The sequence below is a fragment of the Cherax quadricarinatus genome, chromosome 3 (genome assembly GCF_038502225.1).
Source record: "Cherax quadricarinatus isolate ZL_2023a chromosome 3, ASM3850222v1, whole genome shotgun sequence".
Taxonomy (NCBI): domain Eukaryota; kingdom Metazoa; phylum Arthropoda; class Malacostraca; order Decapoda; family Parastacidae; genus Cherax; species Cherax quadricarinatus.
The window spans coordinates 21,049,981-21,076,235 of NC_091294.1; the positions used below are offsets into that span (position 1 = coordinate 21,049,981).

General features: G+C 41.5%; 1 protein-coding gene across 1 annotated transcript in view; it reads right to left on the reverse strand.

The window, feature by feature from the left end:
- The window catches only part of LOC128706583 (intermembrane lipid transfer protein Vps13-like), a 246,293-nt gene that overhangs the window by 29,651 nt on the left and 190,387 nt on the right, over positions 1–26,255 (reverse strand). The window contains exons 12-14 of the mRNA XM_070090639.1: positions 1,658–1,775; positions 1,297–1,418; positions 768–937 (exon numbers count right to left, since the gene is read on the reverse strand). Of these exons, the coding sequence (XP_069946740.1) occupies positions 768–937; positions 1,297–1,418; positions 1,658–1,775 (410 nt within the window). The remainder of the gene's footprint in view (positions 1–767; positions 938–1,296; positions 1,419–1,657; positions 1,776–26,255) is intronic.

Consider the following 26,255-nt stretch of genomic DNA (forward strand, 5'->3'; position numbering starts at 1 on the left):
TCTTACAACCCCATCTATAAATATATTGAACAACCATGATGGCATCACACATCCCCATAAGTCTACTTTTACCAGGAAATAATCTCCCTCTTTCCTACATACTCTAACCTGAGCCTCACTATCCTCATAAAAACTCTTCACTGCTTTCACTAACCTACCTCCTATTCCATACATTTGCAACAAGTGCCACACTGATCCCCTATCCACCCTATCATATGACTTTTCCAAATCCATAAATGCTATAAAAACCTCCTTACCCTTATCTAAATATTGTTTACCTATACGTTTCACTGTAAACACAGTCTACACACCCTGTACCGTTTCTTATTTTCAACAAAATTTTTTGATAACATCTCACCCACTCTCTCATTTGCTCTCTTTTTACATTGCTTTATCACTCTCTTAACCTCTCTTTCTCTCTCCATATACTCCTCCCGTCTTGCATCACTTCTACTTCGTAAGAACCTCTCATATACTAACTTTTGCTCTCTTACTACTCTCTCTCTACCTCTTCATTCCACCAATCACTTCTTCCCTCCCATACCCAGTTTTCTGTAACCACAAAAAATTCTGCTGAACACTAACACTACATTCTTAAGCCTACCCCCATACATCACTAGCTCATTGTAATAATATTAGAACACACGGGCAACACAATGTGGCATGGGTTTACTGTACTCAGATTACACAACTTTCTGCAATACTTTCAGATAATCTAGTACTAAAAAACACTATGACAATATTGTTCCATACATGTAATTACTTGCCTCATAACAGCATCAAACGATCCACTAGCAAAGTCTATGACCCCAGAGGCTGGGCGAGTCACCAGACCCACCATACCCTTGCCCACTCCCTTGAAGAATCCCTCCACTCCCTCTTCCTTAGCTCCATCAATGGGCTTCAGAAACACTCCTGTCACACCATCAACAACTCCCTGTAAAAGTGCTCTACCTAAATCATACACATTACAAAAAAAAAAAAAAAACTGAACATGAAACTATTTGGCAGAGGAGCAATGAAATGTATATTTAAAAAAATGTGCTACACCATTACAAGTCAGTTGTTCCTGCTAGGTACCTACCAGTAATTAGAAAAGGAAAGTACCAAATAAATTTTGTTTTACTTGACAATTTTTACTTTCTTAGCATTTATTTTCATAATCTAGGTTATGAGGTGTAACTAAACTAATGTTCTTTACTCTAAAGGAGCTAAGAATTTGGGAGTAATGCAATAATGAAATAAAATTTAGAAATATTGCATTTGATCTTGATTTTAACATTGATTTTGACTTACTGTGACGATGCCTTTTCCTCCTCTGGCCAGAGATTCAATACCATCAGCTGGTTTGCGGTGCATTGCTTCCCTTCGTCTCTTCTGGTACTCTTCATCAAGTGTCAAGGCTGCTACACCTTTGCCTACAAGAAATATGTTAGCCAAACTTGTATCTATTTAACAGTATATACATTTATCTTAAAACAGCTTAAAAAGGAAGATCATTAATATGAGTTATGGTTGTTTCTACTGTAAATCAACTACAAATGTTTAAGTGGAATTTACCTGATTACTCAATGATCTTTAATCTTATTCTGATTGAAAGAGTATAGAACCTCCCCCCCCTCCCTCAGAAACGAAGTATATACAGTAACTTATTTACCAATGGTTCCTGTGATGCGAGAGACAGCCCCAGCTGCACCCCCCACAGTTTTACCCATAAAGCTGGTCACACCCAGCAATACTCCTTCAGCGAACTCTCCAGGACCTTCAATTGCTCCCTGCAATTCATATATGCATAATCAGTAATTTATTTCCTGGTTATATACAATGTGTGCTTTGTCTACACACTAAATGGACTTATGTGCAGCTTCAGAAGTACATATAGTGTAAACCTAAATTTCAGCACTTTCCAAATAGGAAGTTAACAGATTTACCTACCTTACAGAAACTGCAGTAAAATATGCACTAATAAAGGCTTAATTACATGAATAAATCAACAGGGGAGGCCAGTAAAACCTTACATTAATGGATTTTGCAAATTCAAGACAAAAATTGGTTGTACAACCATTGGAATCATTGGACAAAATGGAAGAAAGTCGAATTCCAGATTTTGTCTGTAGTGATAGTATCTTCGGCTTGTTGTCCGAGGTACTGGACGAAGTCCAATGACTCCGACATTTATTGGTATGGGTCAGAGCAGCCACATCCAGGGCCTGTGTTTTCATTGTTCTCCAAGCCATAGTCCACCCACGTCAGTATTGTTTGTGCTCATTCACACATATATTCATCATTCAGTCTCTATTTTTTCCCTGGATATAGTGTGACTTAATTTACATATGAAGTAAGGTGCAATTAAGAATGGCTTCTAAAGCCTTGGTGGGAGATGGCTGATGTGTTAATAAAAAAAAATTAAATAACATGTTTGTACAAAGGAGTATAACACTTGGGTATACATGCCAAAAACTCTTTTATATGCAGAGCATTTTGGGCAAACTGAAGACTAGCTTAAGATTAATAAAGCAATAACAATACAGTAAATTTGTACATAAGGTCACTAGGTAAGTTACAATGAATACAAGAGAACCAAATACAGTGGACCCTCATTTTTCGTAAGCACTGGAAGTTGTAATTTTCGAAAATCGTAACTTTTTCTCATCAAAATACTGACTCACGAATCGTTGTTTGACTCGCAAATAGTCGTTCATCCCAGTCACGTACACATGGCCCTGAGCAGCATCACACTCCATTCACAGCCAGTGTGCCATTGTTTATCAGCGAGTGAGGATGATCCTACGCATTCATACGATACATTTTGTAATATTCCATTTGTTTCAGTACTTGCAACTGCTAAATAAGCCACCATGGCCCCCAAAGAAAGCTCCTAGTGCCAGGCCTTTGGTAAAGAAGGTGAGAAACATGACAGAATTCAAGAAAGAACTCGTAGCAAAGTACCAAAGTGGAGGAGGAAGAGAGAGGGGAGAATGTACCTTCTTCAGTGATTCTACGATATGTACAATGCTAAAGCAGCACGAGTCCATAAAAGCTATAGTGCCAGCCAGCAATAAAGTGTAGCATTAACAGTGTAGCAAGTAAGTTAACCCTTTCAGGGTCGACAGGCCCTCTCAGAGACTTGTTCTCAGGGTCGCCCAAATTTAAAAAAAAAAAACAAAAAAAAAAAAAAATTCTTATGCAAAGATAGAGAATCCTTTCCCGATCATAATGACACCAAAACTATGAAATTTGATGAAAAACTTACGGAATTCTGCTCTCGCGAAGTTAGCGGTCTCGACGAAGTTTACACATCGGCAATTTTGCCCACTTTGAGCCCTATTTTCGGCCAATTCCAGTGTACTAGTCGACAAAAATCATGAATATTTTGCTAGAATTCCATTTTTTCTATCGAATGAGTGCAAGAAACCACCCATTTACCATTTCAACTATCCAATACAGTGGTCAGAATTTAGCAATTTTGCCAATTTCACACAAATTTCAAAATATGCCAATTTTCAAATAGGGTCCAGAATAAACAAGAAAGACATTCCTGGCACTAAAATGACATTTCCTCTGTTTATTAGTATGGCCGAAACCCTGAAAGGGTTAAGCGATTAATCGATAGAAAAAGGACAACATAAACCATGAACCTAACTCCTCCAATGTTGTTGGAGTTATATAAGGCTACTGAGAACACTGCCGCCTCTGCTGGCCTTCACCACCACTATGTACGGCTTATGCTCTCAGCGGCCCATATACACCCAACAACAAAACACATCACCACTCGTGACATACGTAATGACATTTTTTATGTCATGTTTCTATGTTATTAATATTGTTTATTATGTCATATTAGATGAATTGTGATAGATAAGTAAGCCAAAGAGTTGATATTAGTGTCTATTAAAGGACCATCTTGTCCTGCCTCCAAACACACTTCCCTGCTGCCGCCACAATTCCTAACATATGCAGTGACATATTTTATTCATACACCAACAAGTCTTCAATAAAGGTAAGTGTGATGTTGTTATTGTTTCATTCTTCATGTCTATGTCTCATTGTTTTCTGTGTATGTAAATCTATATTTCATGTAAAAAAAATACTTTTTTGTTAATACCTTTGGTCTGAAACGGATTAATTGGATTTACGTTATTTTTTACGGGGAAAATGGACAAGGTAGTAGGTTGGTAGACAGCAACCACCCAGGGAAGTATGGGGAAAATGGACAAGGTAGTAGGTTGGTAGACAGCAACCACCCAGGGAAGTATGGGGAAAATGGACAAGGTAGTAGGTTGGTAGACAGCAACCACCCAGGGAAGTACTACCGTCCTGCCAGATGACTGTGAAACAAAAACCTGTAACTGTTTTGCATGATGGTAGGATTGCTGGTTTCTTTTTCTGTCTCATAAACACGCTAAGATAACAGGGATATCTTGCTACTCCTACTTACACTTTGGTCACACTTCATAGACACGCACATGCATATATATATATATACATACATCTAGGTTTTTCTCCTTTTTCTAAATAGCTCTTGTTCTTTTTATTTCTTCTATTGTCCATGGGGAAGTGGAAAAGAATCTTTCCTCCGTAAGCCATGCGTGTCGTATGAGGCGACTAAAATGCCGGGAGCAATGGGCTAGTAACCCCTTCTCCTGTATACAATTACTAAAAAAGAGAAGAAGAAAAACTTTATAAAACTGGGTTGCTTAAATGTGCGTGGATGTAGTGCGGATGACAAGAAACAGATGATTGCTGATGTTATGAATGAAAAGAAGTTGGATGTCCTGGCCCTAAGCGAAACAAAGCTGAAGGGGGTAGGAGAGTTTCAGTGGGGGGAAATAAATGGGATTAAATCTGGAGTATCTGAGAGAGTTAGAGCAAAGGAAGGGGTAGCAGTAATGTTAAATGATCAGTTATGGAAGGAGAAAAGAGAATATGAATGTGTAAATTCAAGAATTATGTGGATTAAAGTAAAGGTTGGATGCGAGAAGTGGGTCATAATAAGCGTGTATGCACCTGGAGAAGAGAGGAATGCAGAGGAGAGAGAGAGATTTTGGGAGATGTTAAGTGAATGTATAGGAGCCTTTGAACCAAGTGAGAGAGTAATTGTGGTAGGGGACTTGAATGCTAAAGTAGGAGAAACTTTTAGAGAGGGTGTGGTAGGTAAGTTTGGGGTGCCAGGTGTAAATGATAATGGGAGCCCTTTGATTGAACTTTGTATAGAAAGGGGTTTAGTTATAGGTAATACATATTTTAAGAAAAAGAGGATAAATAAGTATACACGATATGATGTAGGGCGAAATGACAGTAGTTTGTTGGATTATGTATTGGTAGATAAAAGACTGTTGAGTAGACTTCAGGATGTACATGTTTATAGAGGGGCCACAGATATATCAGATCACTTTCTAGTTGTAGCTACACTGAGAGTAAAAGGTAGATGGGATACAAGGAGAATAGAAGCATCAGGGAAGAGAGAGGTAAAGGTTTATAAACTAAAAGAGGAGGCAGTTAGGGGAAGATATAAACAGCTATTGGAGGATAGATGGGCTAATGAGAGCATAGGCAATGGGGTCGAAGAGGTATGGGGTAGGTTTAAAAATGTAGTGTTAGAGTGTTCAGCAGAAGTTTGTGGTTACAGGAAAGTGGGTGCAGGAGGGAAGAGGAGCGATTGGTGGAATGATGATGTAAAGAGAGTAGTAAGGGAGAAAAAGTTAGCATATGAGAAGTTTTTACAAAGTAGAAGTGATGCAAGGAGGGAAGAGTATATGGAGAAAAAGAGAGAAGTTAAGAGAGTGGTGAAGCAATGTAAAAAGAGAGCAAATGAGAGAGTGGGTGAGATGTTATCAACAAATTTTGTTGAAAATAAGAAAAAGTTTTGGAGTGAGATTAACAAGTTAAGAAAGCCTAGAGAACAAATGGATTTGTCAGTTAAAAATAGGAGAGGAGAGTTATTAAATGGAGAGTTAGAGGTATTGGGAAGATGGAAGGAATATTTTGAGGAATTGTTAAATGTTGATGAAGATAGGGAAGCTGTGATTTCGTGTATAGGGCAAGGAGGAATAACATCTTGTAGGAGTGAGGAAGAGTCAGTTGTGAGTGTGGGGGAAGTTCGTGAGGCAGTAGGTAAAATGAAAGGGGGTAAGGCAGCCGGGATTGATGGGATAAAGATAGAAATGTTAAAAGCAGGTGGGGATATAGTTTTGGAGTGGTTGGTGCAATTATTTAATAAATGTATGGAAGAGGGTAAGGTACCTAGGGATTGGCAGAGAGCATGCATAGTTCCTTTGTATAAAGGCAAAGGGGATAAAAGAGAGTGCAAAAATTATAGGGGGATAAGTCTGTTGAGTGTACCTGGTAAAGTGTATGGTAGAGTTATAATTGAAAGAATTAAGAGTAAGACGGAGAATAGGATAGCAGATGAACAAGGAGGCTTTAGGAAAGGTAGGGGGTGTGTGGACCAGGTGTTTACAGTGAAACATATAAGTGAACAGTATTTAGATAAGGCTAAAGAGGTCTTTGTGGCATTTATGGATTTGGAAAAGGCGTATGACAGGGTGGATAGGGGGGCAATGTGGCAGATGTTGCAAGTGTATGGTGTAGGAGGTAGGTTACTGAAAGCAGTGAAGAGTTTTTACGAGGATAGTGAGGCTCAAGTTAGAGTATGTAGGAAAGAGGGGAATTTTTTCCCAGTAAAAGTAGGCCTTAGACAAGGATGTGTGATGTCACCGTGGTTGTTTAATATATTTATAGATGGGGTTGTAAGAGAAGTAAATGCGAGGGTCTTGGCAAGAGGCGTGGAGTTAAAAGATAAAGAATCACACACAAAGTGGGAGTTGTCACAGCTGCTCTTTGCTGATGACACTGTGCTCTTGGGAGATTCTGAAGAGAAGTTGCAGAGATTGGTGGATGAATTTGGTAGGGTGTGCAAAAGAAGAAAATTAAAGGTGAATACAGGAAAGAGTAAGGTTATGAGGATAACAAAAAGATTAGGTGATGAAAGATTGAATATCAGATTGGAGGGAGAGAGTATGGAGGAGGTGAACGTATTCAGATATTTGGGAGTGGACGTGTCAGCGGATGGGTCTATGAAAGATGAGGTGAATCATAGAATTGATGAGGGAAAAAGAGTGAGTGGTGCACTTAGGAGTCTGTGGAGACAAAGAACTTTGTCCTTGGAGGCAAAGAGGGGAATGTATGAGAGTATAGTTTTACCAACGCTCTTATATGGGTGTGAAGCGTGGGTGATGAATGTTGCAGCGAGGAGAAGGCTGGAGGCAGTGGAGATGTCATGTCTGAGGGCAATGTGTGGTGTGAATATAATGCAGAGAATTCGTAGTTTGGAAGTTAGGAGGAGGTGCGGGATTACCAAAACTGTTGTCCAGAGGGCTGAGGAAGGGTTGTTGAGGTGGTTCGGACATGTAGAGAGAATGGAGCGAAACAGAATGACTTCAAGAGTGTATCAGTCTGTAGTGGAAGGAAGGCGGGGTAGGGGTCGGCCTAGGAAGGGTTGGAGGGAGGGGGTAAAGGAGGTTTTGTGTGCGAGGGGCTTGGACTTCCAGCAGGCATGCGTGAGCGTGTTTGATAGGAGTGAATGGAGACAAATGGTTTTTAATACTTGACGTGCTGTTGGAGTGTGAGCAAAGTAACATTTATGAAGGGATTCAGGGAAACCGGCAGGCCGGACTTGAGTCCTGGAGATGGGAAGTACAGTGCCTGCACTCTGAAGGAGGGGTGTTAATGTTGCAGTTTAAAAACTGTAGTGTAAAGCACCCTTCTGGCAAGACAGTGATGGAGTGAATGATGGTGAAAGTTTTTCTTTTTCGGGCCACCCTGCCTTGGTGGGAATCGGCCGGTGTGATAATAATAAAAAAAAAAAAATGGTTTCGCAAATCGTCAATTTCGCCATTAGTCACACTCTCTGGAATGGATTAATTACGAAAAACGAGAGTCCACTGTATTCTATTAGTTCATGCCATATGGCTTTAATAAGTTTGGTAGAGAGGAATTACAGTTTTGATTATTAACCTAAGGTGTGCACAATGGAATGATTAACATTTGAGAGAATTACAGATATTGAGAGTATGTATATATTGAGTATAATGTTTTACCCATGCTCATGATATTGAGGAAATGCATGTATAATTTTTACGTGTGTATTTATGATGAGCTGGGATAGGTTAAGGAGATAAGGTTGTTTTCTAACTGTAGTTTTTAAAAATCCTAGCTGAGCCTGTGGTTCTGGAGATTTCTGGTAGAGTTTAACAGATTTTGGGCCCTTTTTGTTTAACTGAGTTTCTGAAAAGATTTAGCCTGACATGGTGAATGTCATACAGATTTTTGTGCCGAGTATTGTCTATGGATCCTATTGCAACTGTCAAGAAAGCACTTCAGGTCAGGATTTATATTAGAATTAAGTGTTCCGTAAATATAGGTTGCACAACAGTACAAGTGAATGTTTTGTACTGTGAGTAGGTTTAGGTCTTTGAAAAGTGGGGCTGTGTGTCGTCTAGCAGTGGACTGTGTGGTCATTCACACTGCAACTTTTTGTTGGGTTTTTATTAGCTTTAGGTGATTTGTCATTGTGGAACCCCAGGCACAAATAACATAGGTGAGGTAGGGGTAGATCAGTGAATAGTACAGTGTAAGTGGTGCTGTTTGTGCTACATAGTAACATATCTTTGAGAGGATGCCAACTGTTTCAGATACTTTGTTTTGTTGTGTGTTGGATATGGGTGTTGAATTTCAGGTTGCTGTCAAGGTGTAGACCCTGGAATTTTCAAACATTATGTTTAGTAATAAGGATGTTGTTAAGCATAATGTTTAGTTGGACCTCACTTGCTCTACTCCCAAACACAATGTGAAAGGTTTTTGTCTATATAAGGTGTAAGTTTATTGATAGTCATCCAGGTTGCTATTTTTGCAAGCTCATTAACAATAGTATTGAGTGAGGCTAGATTAGGGTGGGATATGACAAAAGCCATGTTGTCAGCATAGAGAATAAGCGTAAGTTGTTGCGATATGCTTGAAAGATTGTTGGTGGGTGTGGACGGAAGAAAAAAAATCTGGGACCCAGTGGTGCATTGTGGAAACGCCATCTTAGTAAACAAAGTCCACCATGCCTCGCGGTAAGAAGTTCCTCACTCCTTGGCGAATTGGGACGCTTTTGTTCCCCAGTGACAGTTCTAATACAGATGAAAGTGCCAGTGAAGATGAGTTTCAAGGTTTTGGTGAGGTTTACACTGAAACTTATGACCATAATATCGGTAATAGTGAGGAAAACCCAGATGACCCTCAGCCTTCCACCTCTGTTGCTGGGCCGTCTTGTTCACGTTCAGTTGTACCAGAATCAAAGAGGAAACTCCTATTTTCCCAAATCCCAGGCTCAGATGTGAGCATTTGTGATGATAGTGATAGTGATTATGAACTACAAGCTCTTCAAACTAGTTCCAGTAGTGATTGTGAAGTGCAATACTCTCCAGTGAAGCGTCAGTATATACGACGATATATGCGCTTCGGTAGTGTGCCATATGCTATTCCAAGGGGAAGGAGTCATTTTCACTGTCAGTTCCTGTTGTACATCCAGTGGCTGTACAACAGGAACTGACAGTGAAAATGACAATGATACTGTTGCAATTGGGATGGAAAAAGTGCATGGTGGTGGTAGTGGTGGTGCCGGGCGTGAGGCACCAGCAGTGGCCCATGCTGCCACCCACGCTGCTGCCTCAGCTGATCTACAACAAAGGCCACCATCCCCCACCCACCCACCACACCAGTCTCCACAACCACAACCTCCATAACCACAACCACCTGTCATTGTCCAGTACCCACCAGCAGACCGCACCTGGGACTGGCAGGAAGCTGTTAATTTTGTTCCAAATCCCCACCAGTTTGATGACAGCCAAAGTGGAATACGGCCATGTTGTACACTTGGGAACAATGCCACTGAACTGGAATGTTTCGAGTTATTCTTTGATGAACCCCTGATGGAAAGTATTGTCATGGAAAGCAACACATACTAAGAATACACTATGGCAAACACAATACTTTCACCAAAATCACATCTACACCAGTGGAAGGAGACAGTTGTGGCTGAGATGTATCTTTTCTTTGCCACAATAATGCTTATGCCACATGTGTAAAAGCAGAGTGAAATCATACTGGTCAACAGACCGCCTGATTGCAACCCCAGGTTTCAGTGATATAATGCCAGTGAATCGATTTGTGCTAATATTACGTATGCTTCACTTCTCAGACAAAACCAGGCCTGACAGAAATGACAGGTTATATAAGATTAGGAATGTGTTTGTGTATCTGAAAGAGAAATTCAATATGTATTTTTATCCCTTCAGGAAGCTTGTAATTGACGAGTCTTTGATTCTGTTCAAAGGAAGACTCTCTTTCAAGCAGTACATACCAAGCAAGAGGAAACGCTTTTGTATAAAGTTGTTTGTGCTTTGTGATTGTTACAGTGGTCTGGTATTGGATACTATTGTGTACACTGAAAGTTATACATTGCAAAATACCAGGAAGTTATTGTGCATCTCTGGTGATGTGGTTAGAACAATGATGGAACCATATCTTGGTAAGGGGAATATATTATATACAGATAACTGGTACACAAGCCCCACACTCAGTGATTTTTTGTGAGTGAACATGACAGATGTGTGTGGCACAGTGCATGCAAATCGGAAACATATGCCCACATTTGATGGTGGCACTCATAGAGGTGAGGTGCAGGCGTTTGCTGCCAATGACATCATGGCATTTCGGTGGCATGACAAACGAGATGTCACACAGTTGTCATCAGTTCACCCTAATTAAATGGCAGACACTGGCAGGCAGCATAGAGAGAGCAATGAACCCATTCTAAAACCTGCAGCTGTGATTGATTACACCTTCAATATGCGTTCAGTAGACATATGTGACACGCAGATTGGGTTTGCTGATTGTGTTCGCAAGAGTTATAAGTGGCCTGGTCACAGACCGGGCCGCGGGGGCATTGACCCCCAGAACTCTCTCCAGGTAAACTCCAGGTAATCTTCTGAACATTTCCATGCTCAATGCTTATAATATGTATGAGTACCAGAAACAAACCACCATATGGCGAATTCTGTTTGTCTGTCATCAGACAAATAGTATTCAAGTACCAAGGAACAACACGTGCAATAGACCGCCCACCAAATTTTCAACAAGTTCCTTCTCGTTTGAAGCATGGTGATCACTTCCTGGTAAAACTGCCTGCTACTGTTTTCAAGAAAAAGGCTCATTAGAGGTGTTACGTCTGTGCACATACAAGAAAACGCCCACAACAATGCAGAGACACTCGTTTTATGTGTGAGGAGTGTAAAACACCACTGTGCATGACACCATGTTTCAAAGACTTCCACAGGCTGCAGAACTCCTAGACACATTCCCTGTGACTGTATATGTGTATATAAAATATAGAAAAATAGCAATAAACAACATTTCATATCATTTGTGTAAATATTTTCTGTAAACACAACAATGACAACAGTGTTTACGCCATTATTGTGTAGTACAGTGAAACCTCAAAAATCAAACGTATCACATATCGAACGTTTCGAAAATAAGACCATTTTTTCGGACAAACTGTGTCCTTATTATCGAACGCGCCCCTATTTTCAGACCGCCGGGTATGGGACCTGTCCGCTGGCCCGCTCTGTCCGCGTCCCCGCGCAGGTGCCGTGAGCAGTCTAGCTTTGTTTATGCTCGAGTGAACACTAACCTGCGATCTCATTCACACATTTTACGATTATTTGTGTTTAGTGCTTGTGGGGCTGTGAAATAAGCTGCCATGGGCCCAAAGAAACTTGCTAGCAGTACCCCTGTGGTAAAGAAAGTGAGAAACACCATAGATGTGAAGAAGGAAATAATAAAGAAGTATGAGATTGGAGCGAGACTTTTTGAGCTTGCCAGGATGTACAGAGGACTGTGGACAGTTATTTTGTGAGACAGAAACAGACGACTGTGGACAGTTATTTTGTGAGACAGAAACAGATGACTGTAGACAGTTATTTTGTGAGACAAACAGATGACTGTGGACAGTTATTTTGCAAGACAGAAACAGATGACTGTGGAGTTATTTTGTGAGAAACAGACGATTGTGGACAGTTATTTTGTGAGACAGAAACAGACGATTGTGGACAGTTATTTTGTGAGACAGAAACAGACGACTGTGGACAGTTATTTTGTGAGACAGAAACAGATGACTGTGGACAGTTATTTTGTGAGACAAACAGATGACTGTGGACAGTTATTTTGCAAGACAGAAACAGATGACTGTGGAGTTATTTTGTGAGAAACAGACGATTGTGGACAGTTATTTTGTGAGACAGAAACAGACGACTGCGGACAGTTATTTTGAGAGACAGAAACAGATGACTGTGGAGTTATTTTGTGAGACAAACAGACGATTGTGGACAGTTATTTTGTGAGACAGAAACAGAGGACTGTAGACAGTTATTTTGTGAGACTGGGGTCCAATGACTCTCAAGCTGGTCCTAGTGGCATTAAAATACAGAGAAGGGAAGCAACCCCAGAGAGGGCTTTGATACCGGAAGTCCTCATGGAGGGGGATTCTCCTTCCAAACAATAACTCCAACTCCCACTCTCCTCCTCCCTATCTTCCAGATGCCATCACCAAACTTCAATAAAGGTAAGTAAAAATGTTATTTTATATTACTATACATAATTAAAGACTATAGCATTTGTTGTGTGTATGTAAAACTGTAATTAATCTCTATAAAATGTATTTTTTTTGCGAATATTTTTGGGTTCCTGGAACGGATTAATTGTATTTCCATTATTTCTTATGGGAAATATTGCTTCAAATTTCAGACTTTTCGAATTTAGAACTAGCTCCTGGAATGGATTAAGTTCGATTTTTGTAGTTCCACAGTATTGAAAAAGAAAAAACTTACAAAATAGTCCTCATATTGGTCTCACAGGCCATAAAAGTCACTTGGAAAAAGAAAAATTAAAAAATAATAGAAAATAGTACATAAAGTAAATAGAAGAATACCGGGTGACGGCAGTCGGCGATGTTGCCACATGGTGCACCTTTTTCGTCAACTTCACACCTCCATATCTCAGTTAATACTGATGGTAAAAATTTGTTGTTTAGCCTATGATGTTTAGAAAAAAAAAAACTATTTTTTCATAAGAAAAAATACTTTTTTTTTTTGAAATTTGGCCGACCCTGAGAACAAGTCTCTGAGAGAACCTGTCGACCCCCAAAGGGTTAACTCCTACTCCCACCAACTGAAACAGAAAACAGACTCAAAGTTTTCTTCTCCACCATAGGAAAGAATCTAGCAAGTAAAATCCCAACCTCAAAACACCTGCCCATCAGACTACCTCACAGGTAGCTACCTGAATACACTATTCCTAGCTCTAACCAACCCAACAGAAGTCTCACTCATCATCAACACCCTTAAAAACAAGGAAGGAAATATAAATAACTTACCACCTTTTTTATTTTTATTTTTATTATCACATTGGCCGATTCCCACCAAGGCAGGGTGGCCCAAAAAAAGAAAAAAAAAACTTTCATCATTCACTCCATCAATGTCTTGCCAGAAGGGTGCTTTACACTACAGTTTTTAAACTGCAACATTAACACCCCTCCTTCAGAGTGCAGGCACTGTACTTCCCATCTCCAGGACTCAAATCCGGCCTGCCGGTTTCCCTAAATCCCTTCATAAATGTTACTTTGCTCACACTCCAACAGCACGTCAAGTATTAAAAACCATTTGTCTCCATTCACTCCTATCAAACACGCTCATGCATGCCTGCTGGAAGTCCAAGCCCCTCGCACACAAAACCTCCTTTACCCCCTCCCTCCAACCTTTCCTAGGCCGACCCCTACCCCGCCTTCCTTCCACTACAGACTGATACACTCTTGAAGTCATTCTGTTTTGCTCCATTCTCTCTACATGTCCAAACCACCTCAACAACCCTTCTTCAGCCCTCTGGACAACAGCTTTGGTAATCCCGCACCTCCTCCTAACTTCCAAACTACAAATTCTCTGCATTATATTCACACCACACATTGCCCTCAGACATGACATCTCCACTGCCTCCACCCTTCTCCTCGCTGCAACATTCATCACCCATGCTTCACACCCATATAAGAGCGTTGGTAAAACTATACTCTCATACATTCCCCTCTTTGCCTCCAAGGACAAAGTTCTTTGTCTCCACAGACTCCTAAGTGCACCACTCGCCCTTTTCCCCTCATCAGTTCTATGATGCACCTCATCTTTCATAGACCCACCCTTTATGTACAAAAAAGCTTCTCAAGTACTGTCACCAATTATTGCAACACTCTTTAACAAATCCATCGAATCCTCAACCTTCCCATCAATTCTCAAAATTGCGAGGGTCACCCTGATTCACAAAGGAGATCAGACTTGAATAATTCTAGACCAATATCCAACTTACCTCTGCTCTCTAAAATCTTTGAAAAATTAATTCATAGGCAGATCTATTCCTACCTTGTCTCTCAAGACATACTCAACCCCTCTCAGTTTGGATTCAGGACTAATAAAAGCACAAATGATGCTACTGTACACATGCTAGAACTAACATGCACTGCTCTCGAGAAGAAAGAAGTCCTGCTGGGAATCTTTATTGATTTACGTAAAGCTTTTGATACAGACAACCATGATACACTGCACATTAAATTAACACACTATGGTATAAGAGGGCACTCCCTCAATTACCTAAAGTCGTACTATAGTAAAAGAAGCCAATATGTGTACACAAATGGAGCTAACTCTTCCACACAACCAATTAAAGTTAGGGTCCCACAAGGAAGTGTCCTTGGCCCTCTCCTCTTTCTCATTTACATCAATGACCTACCGAATGCATCACAATTACTCAAACTCATATTATTTGCAGATGACACAACATACATCTTCTATCATCCAAACCCAGTCATACTGGCCAACACTGTTAATGCTGAATTGCATAAAATATCTACCTGGATGACGACTAACAAGCTTACACTCAATACTGACAAAGCCTATTTCATTCAGTTTGGAAACAGAACCACAAATGTTCCACTTAACACAGCGCTAAATGGATCACCCATCGCAAGACGCATAGAGGGAAAATTCCAAGGAATCCAACTTGACAGTAGCCTTAAATTCCAGACCCATATACAACAAATTCCCAAGAAAATCTCTAAGACAGTAGGCATACTATCAAAGATATGGTACTATGTTCCACAACCAACTCTAATTGCACTGTATCACTCACCTATCTACCCTTATCTCATCTAATGGAATTTGAATTTGTGCATGGGGATCAACAACATTAAATCCCCTAAGACCACTAATAAACCAGCAAAAGGCAGCAGTCAGAATGATAAATTCTCACTACACACAGCATACTCAACCAATATTCAAAAGTCTAAAACTACTCACCGTAAAGAACATCCATACTTATTCTTGCACCTACTACATACATAGAACACTACACTCAAACTTAACCTTAATAAGATGCACGACCATAACACAAGACACAGATCAGTTTTTGATGTCCACACTACGTAAGAACTATGCACATAAAGTGCCCCAAAATTTGGAATTCATTACCAGTAAACACTAAAGTAACCCAGTCTGAACACCAATTTAAGTCTCTTCTCAAAAATCATCTTCTCACCGTAAACTAAATATTAAATACTCAATACTTAAATTAAGATCTCCTAATTACCTAAATCTCAACACTTAAAAATTTAAATATCCAAAGTTCATACATAAATTAATACTACAGTGTAGTACAAATACCTGCACAAAACTATACCACCTTACACAATACTGTAGCAGGGTATTTCCCCACACACACTAGCCAGGGTACTTCCCCACACACCAGACAGGGTACTTCCCCACACACACTAGCCAGGGTACTTCCCCACACACCAGCCAGGGTACTTCCCCACACACACTAGCCAGCGTACTTCCCCACACACACTAGCCAGGGTACTTCCCCACACACACTAGCCAGGGTACTTCCCCACACACACTACTCAGGGTACTTCCCACACACCAGCCAGGGTACTTCCCCACACACACACTAGCCAGGGTACTTCCCCACACACACACTAGCCAGGGTACTTCCCCCCACACACTAGCCAGGGTACTTCCCAACACACACTAGCCAGGGTACTTCCCCACACACACTAGCCAGGGTACTTCCCCACACACCAGACAGGATACTTCCCCACACACACCAGACAGGGTACTTCCCCACACACACCAGCCAGGGTACTTCCTAACACAAACCAGCCAGGATACTTTCCCCACACACGACAGGGTACTTCCCCACACACCAGATTGGGTACTTCCCCACATACCTGATAAGGTACTTCCCCACATACCTGATAAGGTACTTCCCCACATACCTGATAAGGTACTTCCCCACACACCCAATAGAGAACTTTCCCACACACAAGACAAGGTATTTCTTCACACACCAGACAGGGTACCTCCCCACACACAAGACAGGGTGATTCCTCTCCCCCACACACACACACACCAGCCAGGGTACTTTCGCACACACACAAGCCAGGGTACTTCCCCACATGCACACACACCAGCCAGGGTACATCCTCACATACACCAGCCAGGGTACTTCCCCACACACACCAGCCAGGGTACGTCCCCACACACACCAGCCAGGGTACTTCCCCACACACACCAGCCAGGGTACTTCCCCACACACACCAGCCAGGGTACTTCCCCACACACACCAGCCAGGGTACTTCCCCACACACATCAGCCAGGGTACTTCCCCCACACACACCAGCCAGGGTACTTTCCCCACACACACACCAGCCAGGGTACTTCCCACACACACACACCAGCCAGGGTACTTCCCACACACACCAGACAGGGTACATCCCCACACACACCAGACAGAGTACATCCTCACACACAAGACAGGGTACTTCTTCATACACCAGACAGGGTACTTCCCCACACACCAGACAGGGTACTTCCCCACACACCAGACAGGGTGATTCCCCCCACACACACCAGCCAGGGTACTTCCCCACACACACAAGCCAGGATACTTCCCCACATGCACACACACCAGCCAGGGTACTTCCTCACACACACAAGCCAGGGTACTTCCCCATACACACCAGACAGGGTACATGCCCACACACCATACAGGGTACTTTCCCCATATACCAGCCGGGGTACCTCCCCACACACACCAGCCAGGGTACTTGCCCCCCACACACACCAGCCAGGGTACTTACCCACACACACAATTGGGCACTTCCCCATGCACCTGACATGGTACTTAAGAACATAAGAACATAAGAAAGGAGGAACACTGCAGCAGGCCTGTTGGCCCATACTAGGCAGGTCCTTTACAATTCATCCCACTAACAAACATTTGACCTACCCAATTTTCAATGCTAAACAAGAAATAAGCTCTGATGTGCACATCCCACTCAAATCCAACCCATCCCACTCATGTATTTATCCAACCTAAATTTGAAACTACCCAAAGTCCTAGCCTCAATAACCCAACTAGGTAGACTGTTCCACTCATCTACTACCCTATTTCCAAACCAATACTTTCCTATGTCCTTTCTAAATCTAAACTTATCTAATTTAAATCCATTACTGCAGGTTCTCTCTTGGAGAGATATCCTCAAGACCTTGTTAATATCCCCTTTATTAACCCTTTGACTGTCGAAGGGCCAAATCCTGAAGTTGCTTCTGGTGTCGCAAAATATTCGAAAAAAAAAAAAATTATTTTTTCTTATGAAATGATAGAGAATCTTTTCCCGATTGTAAAGACACCAAAAAAACGAAATTTGATGGAAAACTGACGGAATTACGCTCTCGCGAAGTTAGCGACTTCGGCGATATTTAAAAATCGGCAATTTCGCCCACTTTGAGCCCTATTTTCGGCTAATTCCTTTATTCCAGTCAACCAAACTCATAACTATTTCTTCAGAACTCTATTTTTTCTATCGATTGAGTACAAGAAACTGCCCATTTACCGATTTCAACTACCCAATAACGTGGTCAGAAATTTGCAATTTGGCCAATTTCACGAAAATTAAAAAATATGACAATTTCAAAATAAGGTCCAGAATGAACAATGCAGACATTCCTGGCTCTAAAATAACATTTTCTTTGTTCATCAGTCATGTCTCCAGGTCCCTGTGATATTACTCTTGCTTTTTATTTTGAAATTTTATTCAAACAAAAAATAGAAGATTTACTGTTATGCAGACTACTGCAATACTGTAATAATTGTAAAAATTACATCAACCCATTCATGACTGCGTATTAGAATGGCTATTTGGACATTTATTGGACAATGACATCATTTGTTCACTTTTGAACATCAGCAAAAATAAAACATTTCCTGTACTTTGTGCTCCATTTCCAGGTTCTTTTTATAGTAAAATTAATCAAAATCACCTCCATTTCTATAATATAGTTTCCATTCTATCAAATGAGACCAAGAAAACGAGAATACAACCACAAATACTATACGAAAATAGACCACAAAGTCGGCATTTTAATTAAAAAAAACGGTCAGAGTTTTTTTTTTCTCATTATGCACTGCGTGCTCCAGGATTTTTTTTATGTGGTGCACACTGACCACACAGACCCATTCTCTCACATGTGGGCCTACTAGCTTTCTCCTGCCTGATTTGAAGCCGCTAGAATTTATGAGTATATATACGTCAAACACGGTACCTCGCAAACGTATATATACGGCCGCGACAGTCAAAGGGTTAATACCTATCTTCCACTTATACACTTCGATCAGGTCTCCCCTCATTCTTCGTCTAACAAGTGAATGTAACTTAAGAGTCTTCAATCTTTCTTCATAAGGAAGATTTCTAATGCTATGTATTAATTTAGTCATCCTACGCTGAATGTTTTCTAACGAATTTATGTCCATTCTGTAATATGGAGACCAGAATTGAGCTGCATAATCTAGATGAGGCCTTACTAATGATGTATAAAGCTGCAGTATGACCTCTGGACTTCTGTTGCTTACACTTCTTGATATAAATCCCAGTAATCTATTTGCCTTATTACGTACGCTTAGGCATTGCTGTCTTGGTTTAAGGTTGCAGCTTACCATAACCCCCAAGTCCTTTTCGCAATCTGTATGGTTAAGTTCTACATTATTTAACTTATAAGTGCTAGGGTTATGGACACTCCCGAGCTTCAGAACCTTGCATTTATCTACATTGAACTGCATCTGCCACTTTTCTGACCAAGAGTAGAGTTTGTCTAAATCCTCCTGAAGTTCCCTAACACCTACGTTTGAATCAATTATCCTACCTATCTTCGTGTCATCGGCGAATTTGCTCATATCACTAGTAATTCCTTCATCAAGATCATTGATATATATTATAAACAACAACGGGCCCAAGACTGATCCCTGTGGAACGCCACTTGTTACTGATCCCCACTCGGATTTAACCCCATTTATGGACACTCTTTGCTTCCTGTCTGTGAGCCATGCTTCGATCCACGAGAGCACCCTTCCCCCAATGCCATGAGCTGCTACTTTCTTCAACAGTCTTTGGTGCGGAACTCTATCAAATGCCTTACTAAAATCTAAGTAAATAATATCAAATTCTTTATCGTGGTCAACAGCCTCAAAAGCTTTACTGAAGAAAGTTAATAAATTAGTTAGACAAGACCGGCCTTTTGTGAATCCATGCTGAGTATCATTAATCAAGCTATGCTTATCGAGATGGCTTCTTATAATCTCAGCTATAATTGACTCTAGTAATTTGCCTACAATTGAGGTCAGGCTTATTGGGCGGTAATTTGACGGTAACGACTTGTCCCCTGTTTTAAAAATAGGAATTACATTAGCCATCTTCCACATATCAGACACTGCACCTGTTTGAAGAGATAAATTAAAAATATTAGTTAATGGTTCACAGACTTCCATTTTGCATTCCTTTAGAACCCTTGAAAAAACCTCATCAGGACCCGGTGACTTATTTTGCTTCAGTCTGTCTATCTGCTTCACAACCATTTCACTAGTGACTGTGATGTTACATAATTTATCTTCTTCTGATCCACTATAAAAATTAATTACCGGAATATTATTAGTGTCTTCCTGTGTAAAAACCGAGAGAAAATAATTATTTAAAATCGAGCACATTTCATTCTCTTTGTCAGTAAGATGCCCATAGTTATTTTTAAGGGGACCTATCTTATCTCTGACTTTTGTTCTATAGACCTGGAAAAAACTTTTTGGGTTAGTTTTAGAATCCCTAGCAACTTTAATTTCATAGTCCCTTTTAGCTTTTCTTATCCCCTTTTTAATGTCCCTCTTAATGTCAATATACTGATTCATAAGATGACCCTCGCCTCTTTTGATACGCCTATAAATTCCTTTCTTATGCCCTAGTAGATATTTCAGCCTATTATTCATCCATTTTGGGTCATTTCTATTTGATCTAATTTCCTTATAAGGGATAAACGTTCTTTGAGCAGCATGTATTGTGTTCAGAAAACTGTCATATTGATAGCTCTCTTCGTTACCCCAGTCAACAGATGATAAGTGTTCTCTAAGCCCATCGTAATCTGCTAAGCGAAAATCTGGGACTGTTACTGAGTTATCCCTACTACCATACTTCTATTCAATTCTACATGTAATTGATTTGTGGTCGCTAGCACCCAGTTCCTCTGAAACTTCTAAATTATTAACAAGGGATTCATTGTTTGCCAGAACTAAGTCAAGCAGGTTATTACCCCTTGTAGGTTCTGTCACAAACTGCTTCAAAAAACAATCCTGAACTACTTCTACGAAATCGTATGATTCTAAATTCCCGGTCAAGAAATTCCAATCAATATGACTAAAGTTAAAGTCTCCTAGAATTACTACATTATCGTGCCTTGTGGCCCTAACAATTTCCTCCCATAGTAGTCTCCCCTGGTCCCTATCTAAATTTGGGGGACGGTATATCACACCTAAAATTAATTTTTCATGCCCCTCTGAAAATTCTATCCAAACAGACTCTGTATGTGTTACTTCAGACTTAATACCCGTTTTTATGCAACAGTTCAAGCGATCTCGGACATACAATGCCACCCCACCCCCCTTCCCGATACTTCTATCTACTTGGAACAATTTAAAACCCTGAATGTGACATTCTGCAGGCATGTCCCGACTTTTTGAATTAAACCACGTCTCAGTAATGGCAAATACATCTATGTTACCTGCACTAGCAACTAGTCTCAACTCGTCCATCTTATTCCTAGCACTGCGACTATTTGTGTAATAAATATTTAATGACCCTCCTATCTCTTTACCCTTCCTGCTCCTTTCTGTTATTCCACTAAACCTATTACTGTCATTGTCAATTAGTGCCACTGGCTTTCCAATATCCTCCTCATTTTGCCTATTACTAGTTCTCCTAGTACTCATGTTACTACCCTGCGACTTCACAGTTTTCCTGCCAAAACCCATACCACTAACTATTCCTAGTTTAAAGACCTAACAGCTCCCTCCACTGCGTTGGCCAGTGCTCCCACCCCACACCTAGACAAGTGAACCCCATCCCTGGCATACATGTCATTTCTGCCATAGAAGAGGTCCCAGTTGTCAATGAATGTTACCGCATTTTCCTTACAGTATTTGTCCAGCCAGCAATTGACACCAATTGCTCTGGACAACCATTCATTTCCAACTCCTCTCCTTGGCAAAATGCCACATATGACAGGTTTCCCACCCTTCTTCCTAATTATCTCTATTGCTGACCTATACCTGCTAATCAGGTCCTCACTCCTACGTCTGCCAACATCGTTGCCTCCAGCACTGAGACAGATAATAGGATTGCTCCCATTACCTCTCATGATGTCATCCAGACGGCTAACAATATCCTTCATCCCAGCCCCAGGAAAACATACTCTCTGCCTCCTACTCCTATCCTTCAAACAGAATGCCCTATCCATGTACCTAATCTGGCTATCCCCAACAACAACAATGTTTTTACCTTCCTTGGCGTCGTCCGTAGTGATGCTCCGAGTAGTCGACTCACATTCGCCAGGTAGCATTACACCACTTGTAGAATTCGTCATGACGTTCTCGATGGTCTTCGTTGGGGTTTCTAGGGATGTCTCACTCACGTCTGCCAATGCTTCCTTGGTGCTCGTTGTGGCATTCCCAGTAGAACACTCACATTCGTCAGGTAGCACCGAGAATGAGTTGGAAGTTTCCACGGCAGTCTTCTGGTTTCTCGTTGTTTCTGCCTCTCCAACCGTTTTCTTAATCTTCAGCTTGGTTCCATGTTGCCCGGCCACTGACCAAGCTCCCCTCTTAACCTGAGGACTCACAACAGGTGGATTACTACGAATCCTCTTGTTCTCCTCCGTTAATCGCCGTATCTCCAGTTTAGCAACTCTGAGTTCTTCTCTCTGAGTTCTTCCCCACACATCAGCCGGGGTACTTCCCCACACACACTAGCCAGGGTACTTCCTCACACACCAGACAGGGTACTGCCCCATACACCATACAGGGTACTTCCCCCACACCAGCCAGGGTATTTCCCCACACACCAGCCAGGGTACTTCCCCACACAACCAATAGGGTACTTCCCCACACACCAGCCAGGGTACTTCCTCACACAACCAATAGGGTACATCCCCACACACCAGCCAGGGTACTTCCCCACACACACACCAGCCAGGGTACTTTCATAAAAACATAAGAAAGGAGGAACACTGCAGCAGGCCTGTTGGCCCATACTAAACAGGTCCTTTAAAATTCATCCCAATAACAAAACATTTGCCCAACCATATTTTCAATGCTACCCAAGAAATAAGCTCCGGTATACAAGTCCCACTCAAATCCAACCCCTCTCACTCATAAGAACATAAGAAAGGAGGAACACTGCAGCAGGCCTGTTGGCCCATACTAGGCAGGTCCTTCACAATTCATCCCACTAACAAACATGTGACCAACCCAATTTTCAATGCTACCCAAGAAATAAGCTCTGATGTGAAAGTCCCACTCAAATCCAACCCCTCCCACTCATGTACTTATCCAACTTAAATTTGAAACTACCCAAAGTCCTAGCCTCAATAAATCAACTAGGAAGACTGTTCCACTCATCAACTATCCTATTTCCAAACCAATACTTTCCTATGTCCTTTCTAAATCTAAACTTATCTAATTTAAATCCATTACTGCGGGTTCTCTCTTGGAGAGATATCCTCAAGACCTTGTTAATATCCCCTTTATTAATACCTATCTTCCAATTATACACTTCGATCAGGTCTCCCCTCATTCTTCGTCTAACAAGTGAATGTAACTTAAGATTCTTCAATCTTTCTTCATAAGGAAGATTTCTAATGCTATGTATTAATTTAGTCATCCTACGCTGAATGTTTTCTAACGAATTTATGTCCATTCTGTAATATGGAGACCAGAATTGAGCTGCATAATCTAGGTGAGGCCTTACTAATGATGTATAAAGCTGCAGTATGACCTCTGGACTTCTGTTGCTTACACTTCTTGATATAAATCCCAGTAATCTATTTGCCTTATTATGTACGCTTAGGCATTGCTGTCTTGGTTTAAGGTTGCTGCTTACCATAACCCCCAAGTCCTTTTTGCAATCTGTATGGCTAAGTTCTACATCATTTAACTTATAAGTACTAGGGTTATGGGCACTCCCAAGCTTCAGAACCTTGCATTTATCTACATTGAACTGCATCTGCCACTTTTCTGACCAAGAATAGAGTTTGTCTAAACCTTTCTGAAGTTCCCTAACATCTACGTTTGAATCAATTATCCTACCTATCTTTGTGTCATCGGCGAATTTGCTCATATCACTAGTACAGTGGACCCCCGCATACCGTTGGCATCACATAACGTTAAATCCGCATACCGATACATTTTATCGCTAAGATTTTGCCTCGCATACCGCTAAAAAACCCGCTCAACACTATTCGTCCGAGACGCGTCTAATGTGCGGCCTCAGCCAGCCTCACATGTTCCGCTGGTGGCATTGTTTACAGGCCAGCCTCCGCGGTAATATCCAAGCATACAATCGTAACATTTTGTATTATTACAGTGTTTTTGGTGATTTTATCTGCAAAATAAGTGACCATGGGCCCCAAGAAAGTTTCTAGTGCCAACCCTGTGGTAAAAAGGGTGAGAAATATTATCGAAATACAGTGGACCCCCGGTTAACGATATTTTTTCACTCCAGAAGTATGTTCAGGTGCCAGTACTGACCGAATTTGTTCCCATAAGGAATATTGTGAAGTAGATTAATTCATTTCAGACCCCCAAACATACACGTACAAACGCACTTACATAAATACACTTACATAATTGGTCGCATTCGGAGGTGATCGTTATGTGGGGGTCCACTGTACTGTGGTACCATGGTCAACTGCTGATGCTGCTGCTGCTGTAGCACTGTCAGCTGCTGCTGCTGTAGCACCGTCAGCTGCTGCTGCTGCTGTACCATTGTCAGCTGCTGCTGCTGCTGCTGCTGCACTGTCAGCTGCTGCTGCTGCTGTAGCACCATCAGCTGCTGCTGCTGCTGTAGCACTGTCAGCTGCTGCTGCTGCTGTAGTACCATCTGCTGCTGCTGTAGCATCGTCTGCTGCTGCTGTAGCACTGTCAGCTGCTGCTGCTGCAGTACCGTCTGCTGCTGCTGTAGCATTGTCTGCTGCTGCTGCTGCTGTAGCATTGTCTGCTGCTGCTGCTGTTGTAGTACCATCTGCTGCTGCTGTAGCACTGTCAGCTGCTGCTGCTGCTGCTGTAGCACTGTCAGCTGCTGCTGCTGCAGTACCGTCTGCTGCTGCTGTAGCATTGTCTGCTGCTGCTGCTGCTGTAGCATTGTCTGCTGCTGCTGCTGCTGTAGTACCGTCTGCTGCTGCTGCTGTAGTACCGTCTGCTGCTGCTGCTGTAGTACCGTCTGCTGCTGCTGCTGTAGTACCGTCTGTTGCTGCTGTAGCATCGTCTGCTGCTGCTGTAGCACTGTCAGCTGCTGCTGCTGCTGCTGTAGCACCGTTGTTGGTGTGGTTTATTGAGAATACCAAGAAACAATTAACCCCAGAGGGTTAGCCACCCAGGATAACCCAAAAAAGTCAGTGTCATCGAAGACTGTCTAACTTATTTCCATTGGGGTCCTTAATCGTGTCTCCCAGGATGCAACCCACACCAGTCGACTAACACCCAGGTGAACAGGGAAAAACGCCTGGAACTAGTGCTCATATTGGTGAATTTAAAGCCAGCAAAGGTTGGTTTGAGAGATTTAAGAATCGTAGTGGCATACACAGTGTGATAAGGCCTGTTCTGGAAGAAAATGCCAAACAGGACCTACAGTACTCAGGAGGAAAAGGCACTCCCAGGACACAGTGTCTCATCAGTCATTGCTGCATCTTCAATAAAGGTAAGTGTCATTTATTCTTCATTTAGTAGAGTAGTACATGCACAATATATATTGTGCATGTACTACTCTACTATTGTGCATGTATCCTTCTCTTTGTGTGTAGGAAAATGTATATTTCATGTGGTAAAAATTTTTTTTCATACTTTTGGGTGTCTTGCACGGATTAATTTGATTTCCATTATTTCTTATGGCAGATGTAGGAGTGAGGACCTGATTAGCAGGTATAGGTCAGCAATAGAGATAATTAGGAGAAAGGGTGGGAAACCTGTCATATGTGGCATTTTGCCAAGGAGAGGAGTTGGAAATGAATGGTTGTCCAGAGCAATTGGCGTCAATTGCTGGCTGGACAAATACTGTAAGGAAAATGCGGTAACATTCATTGACAACTGGGACCTCTTCTATGGCAGAAATGACATGTATGCCAGGGATGGGGTTCACTTATCTAGGTGTGGGGTGGGAGCACTGGCCAACGCAGTGGAGGGAGCTGTTAGGTCTTTAAACTAGGAATAGTTAGTGGTATGGGTTTTGGCGGGAAAACTGTGAAGTCGCAGGGTAGTAATATGAGTACTAGGAGAACTAGTAATAGGCAAAATGAGGTGGATATTGGAAAGCCAGTGGCACTAATTGACAAGGACAGTAATAGGTTTAGTGGAATAACAGAAAGGAGCAGGAAGGGTAAAGAGAGAGGAGGGTCTTTAAATATTTATTACACAAATAGTCGCAGTGCTAGGAGTAAGATGGACGAGTTGAGACTAGTTGCTAGTGCAGGTGACAGATATATTTGCCATTAGTGAGACATGGTTTAATTCAAAAAGTCGGGACA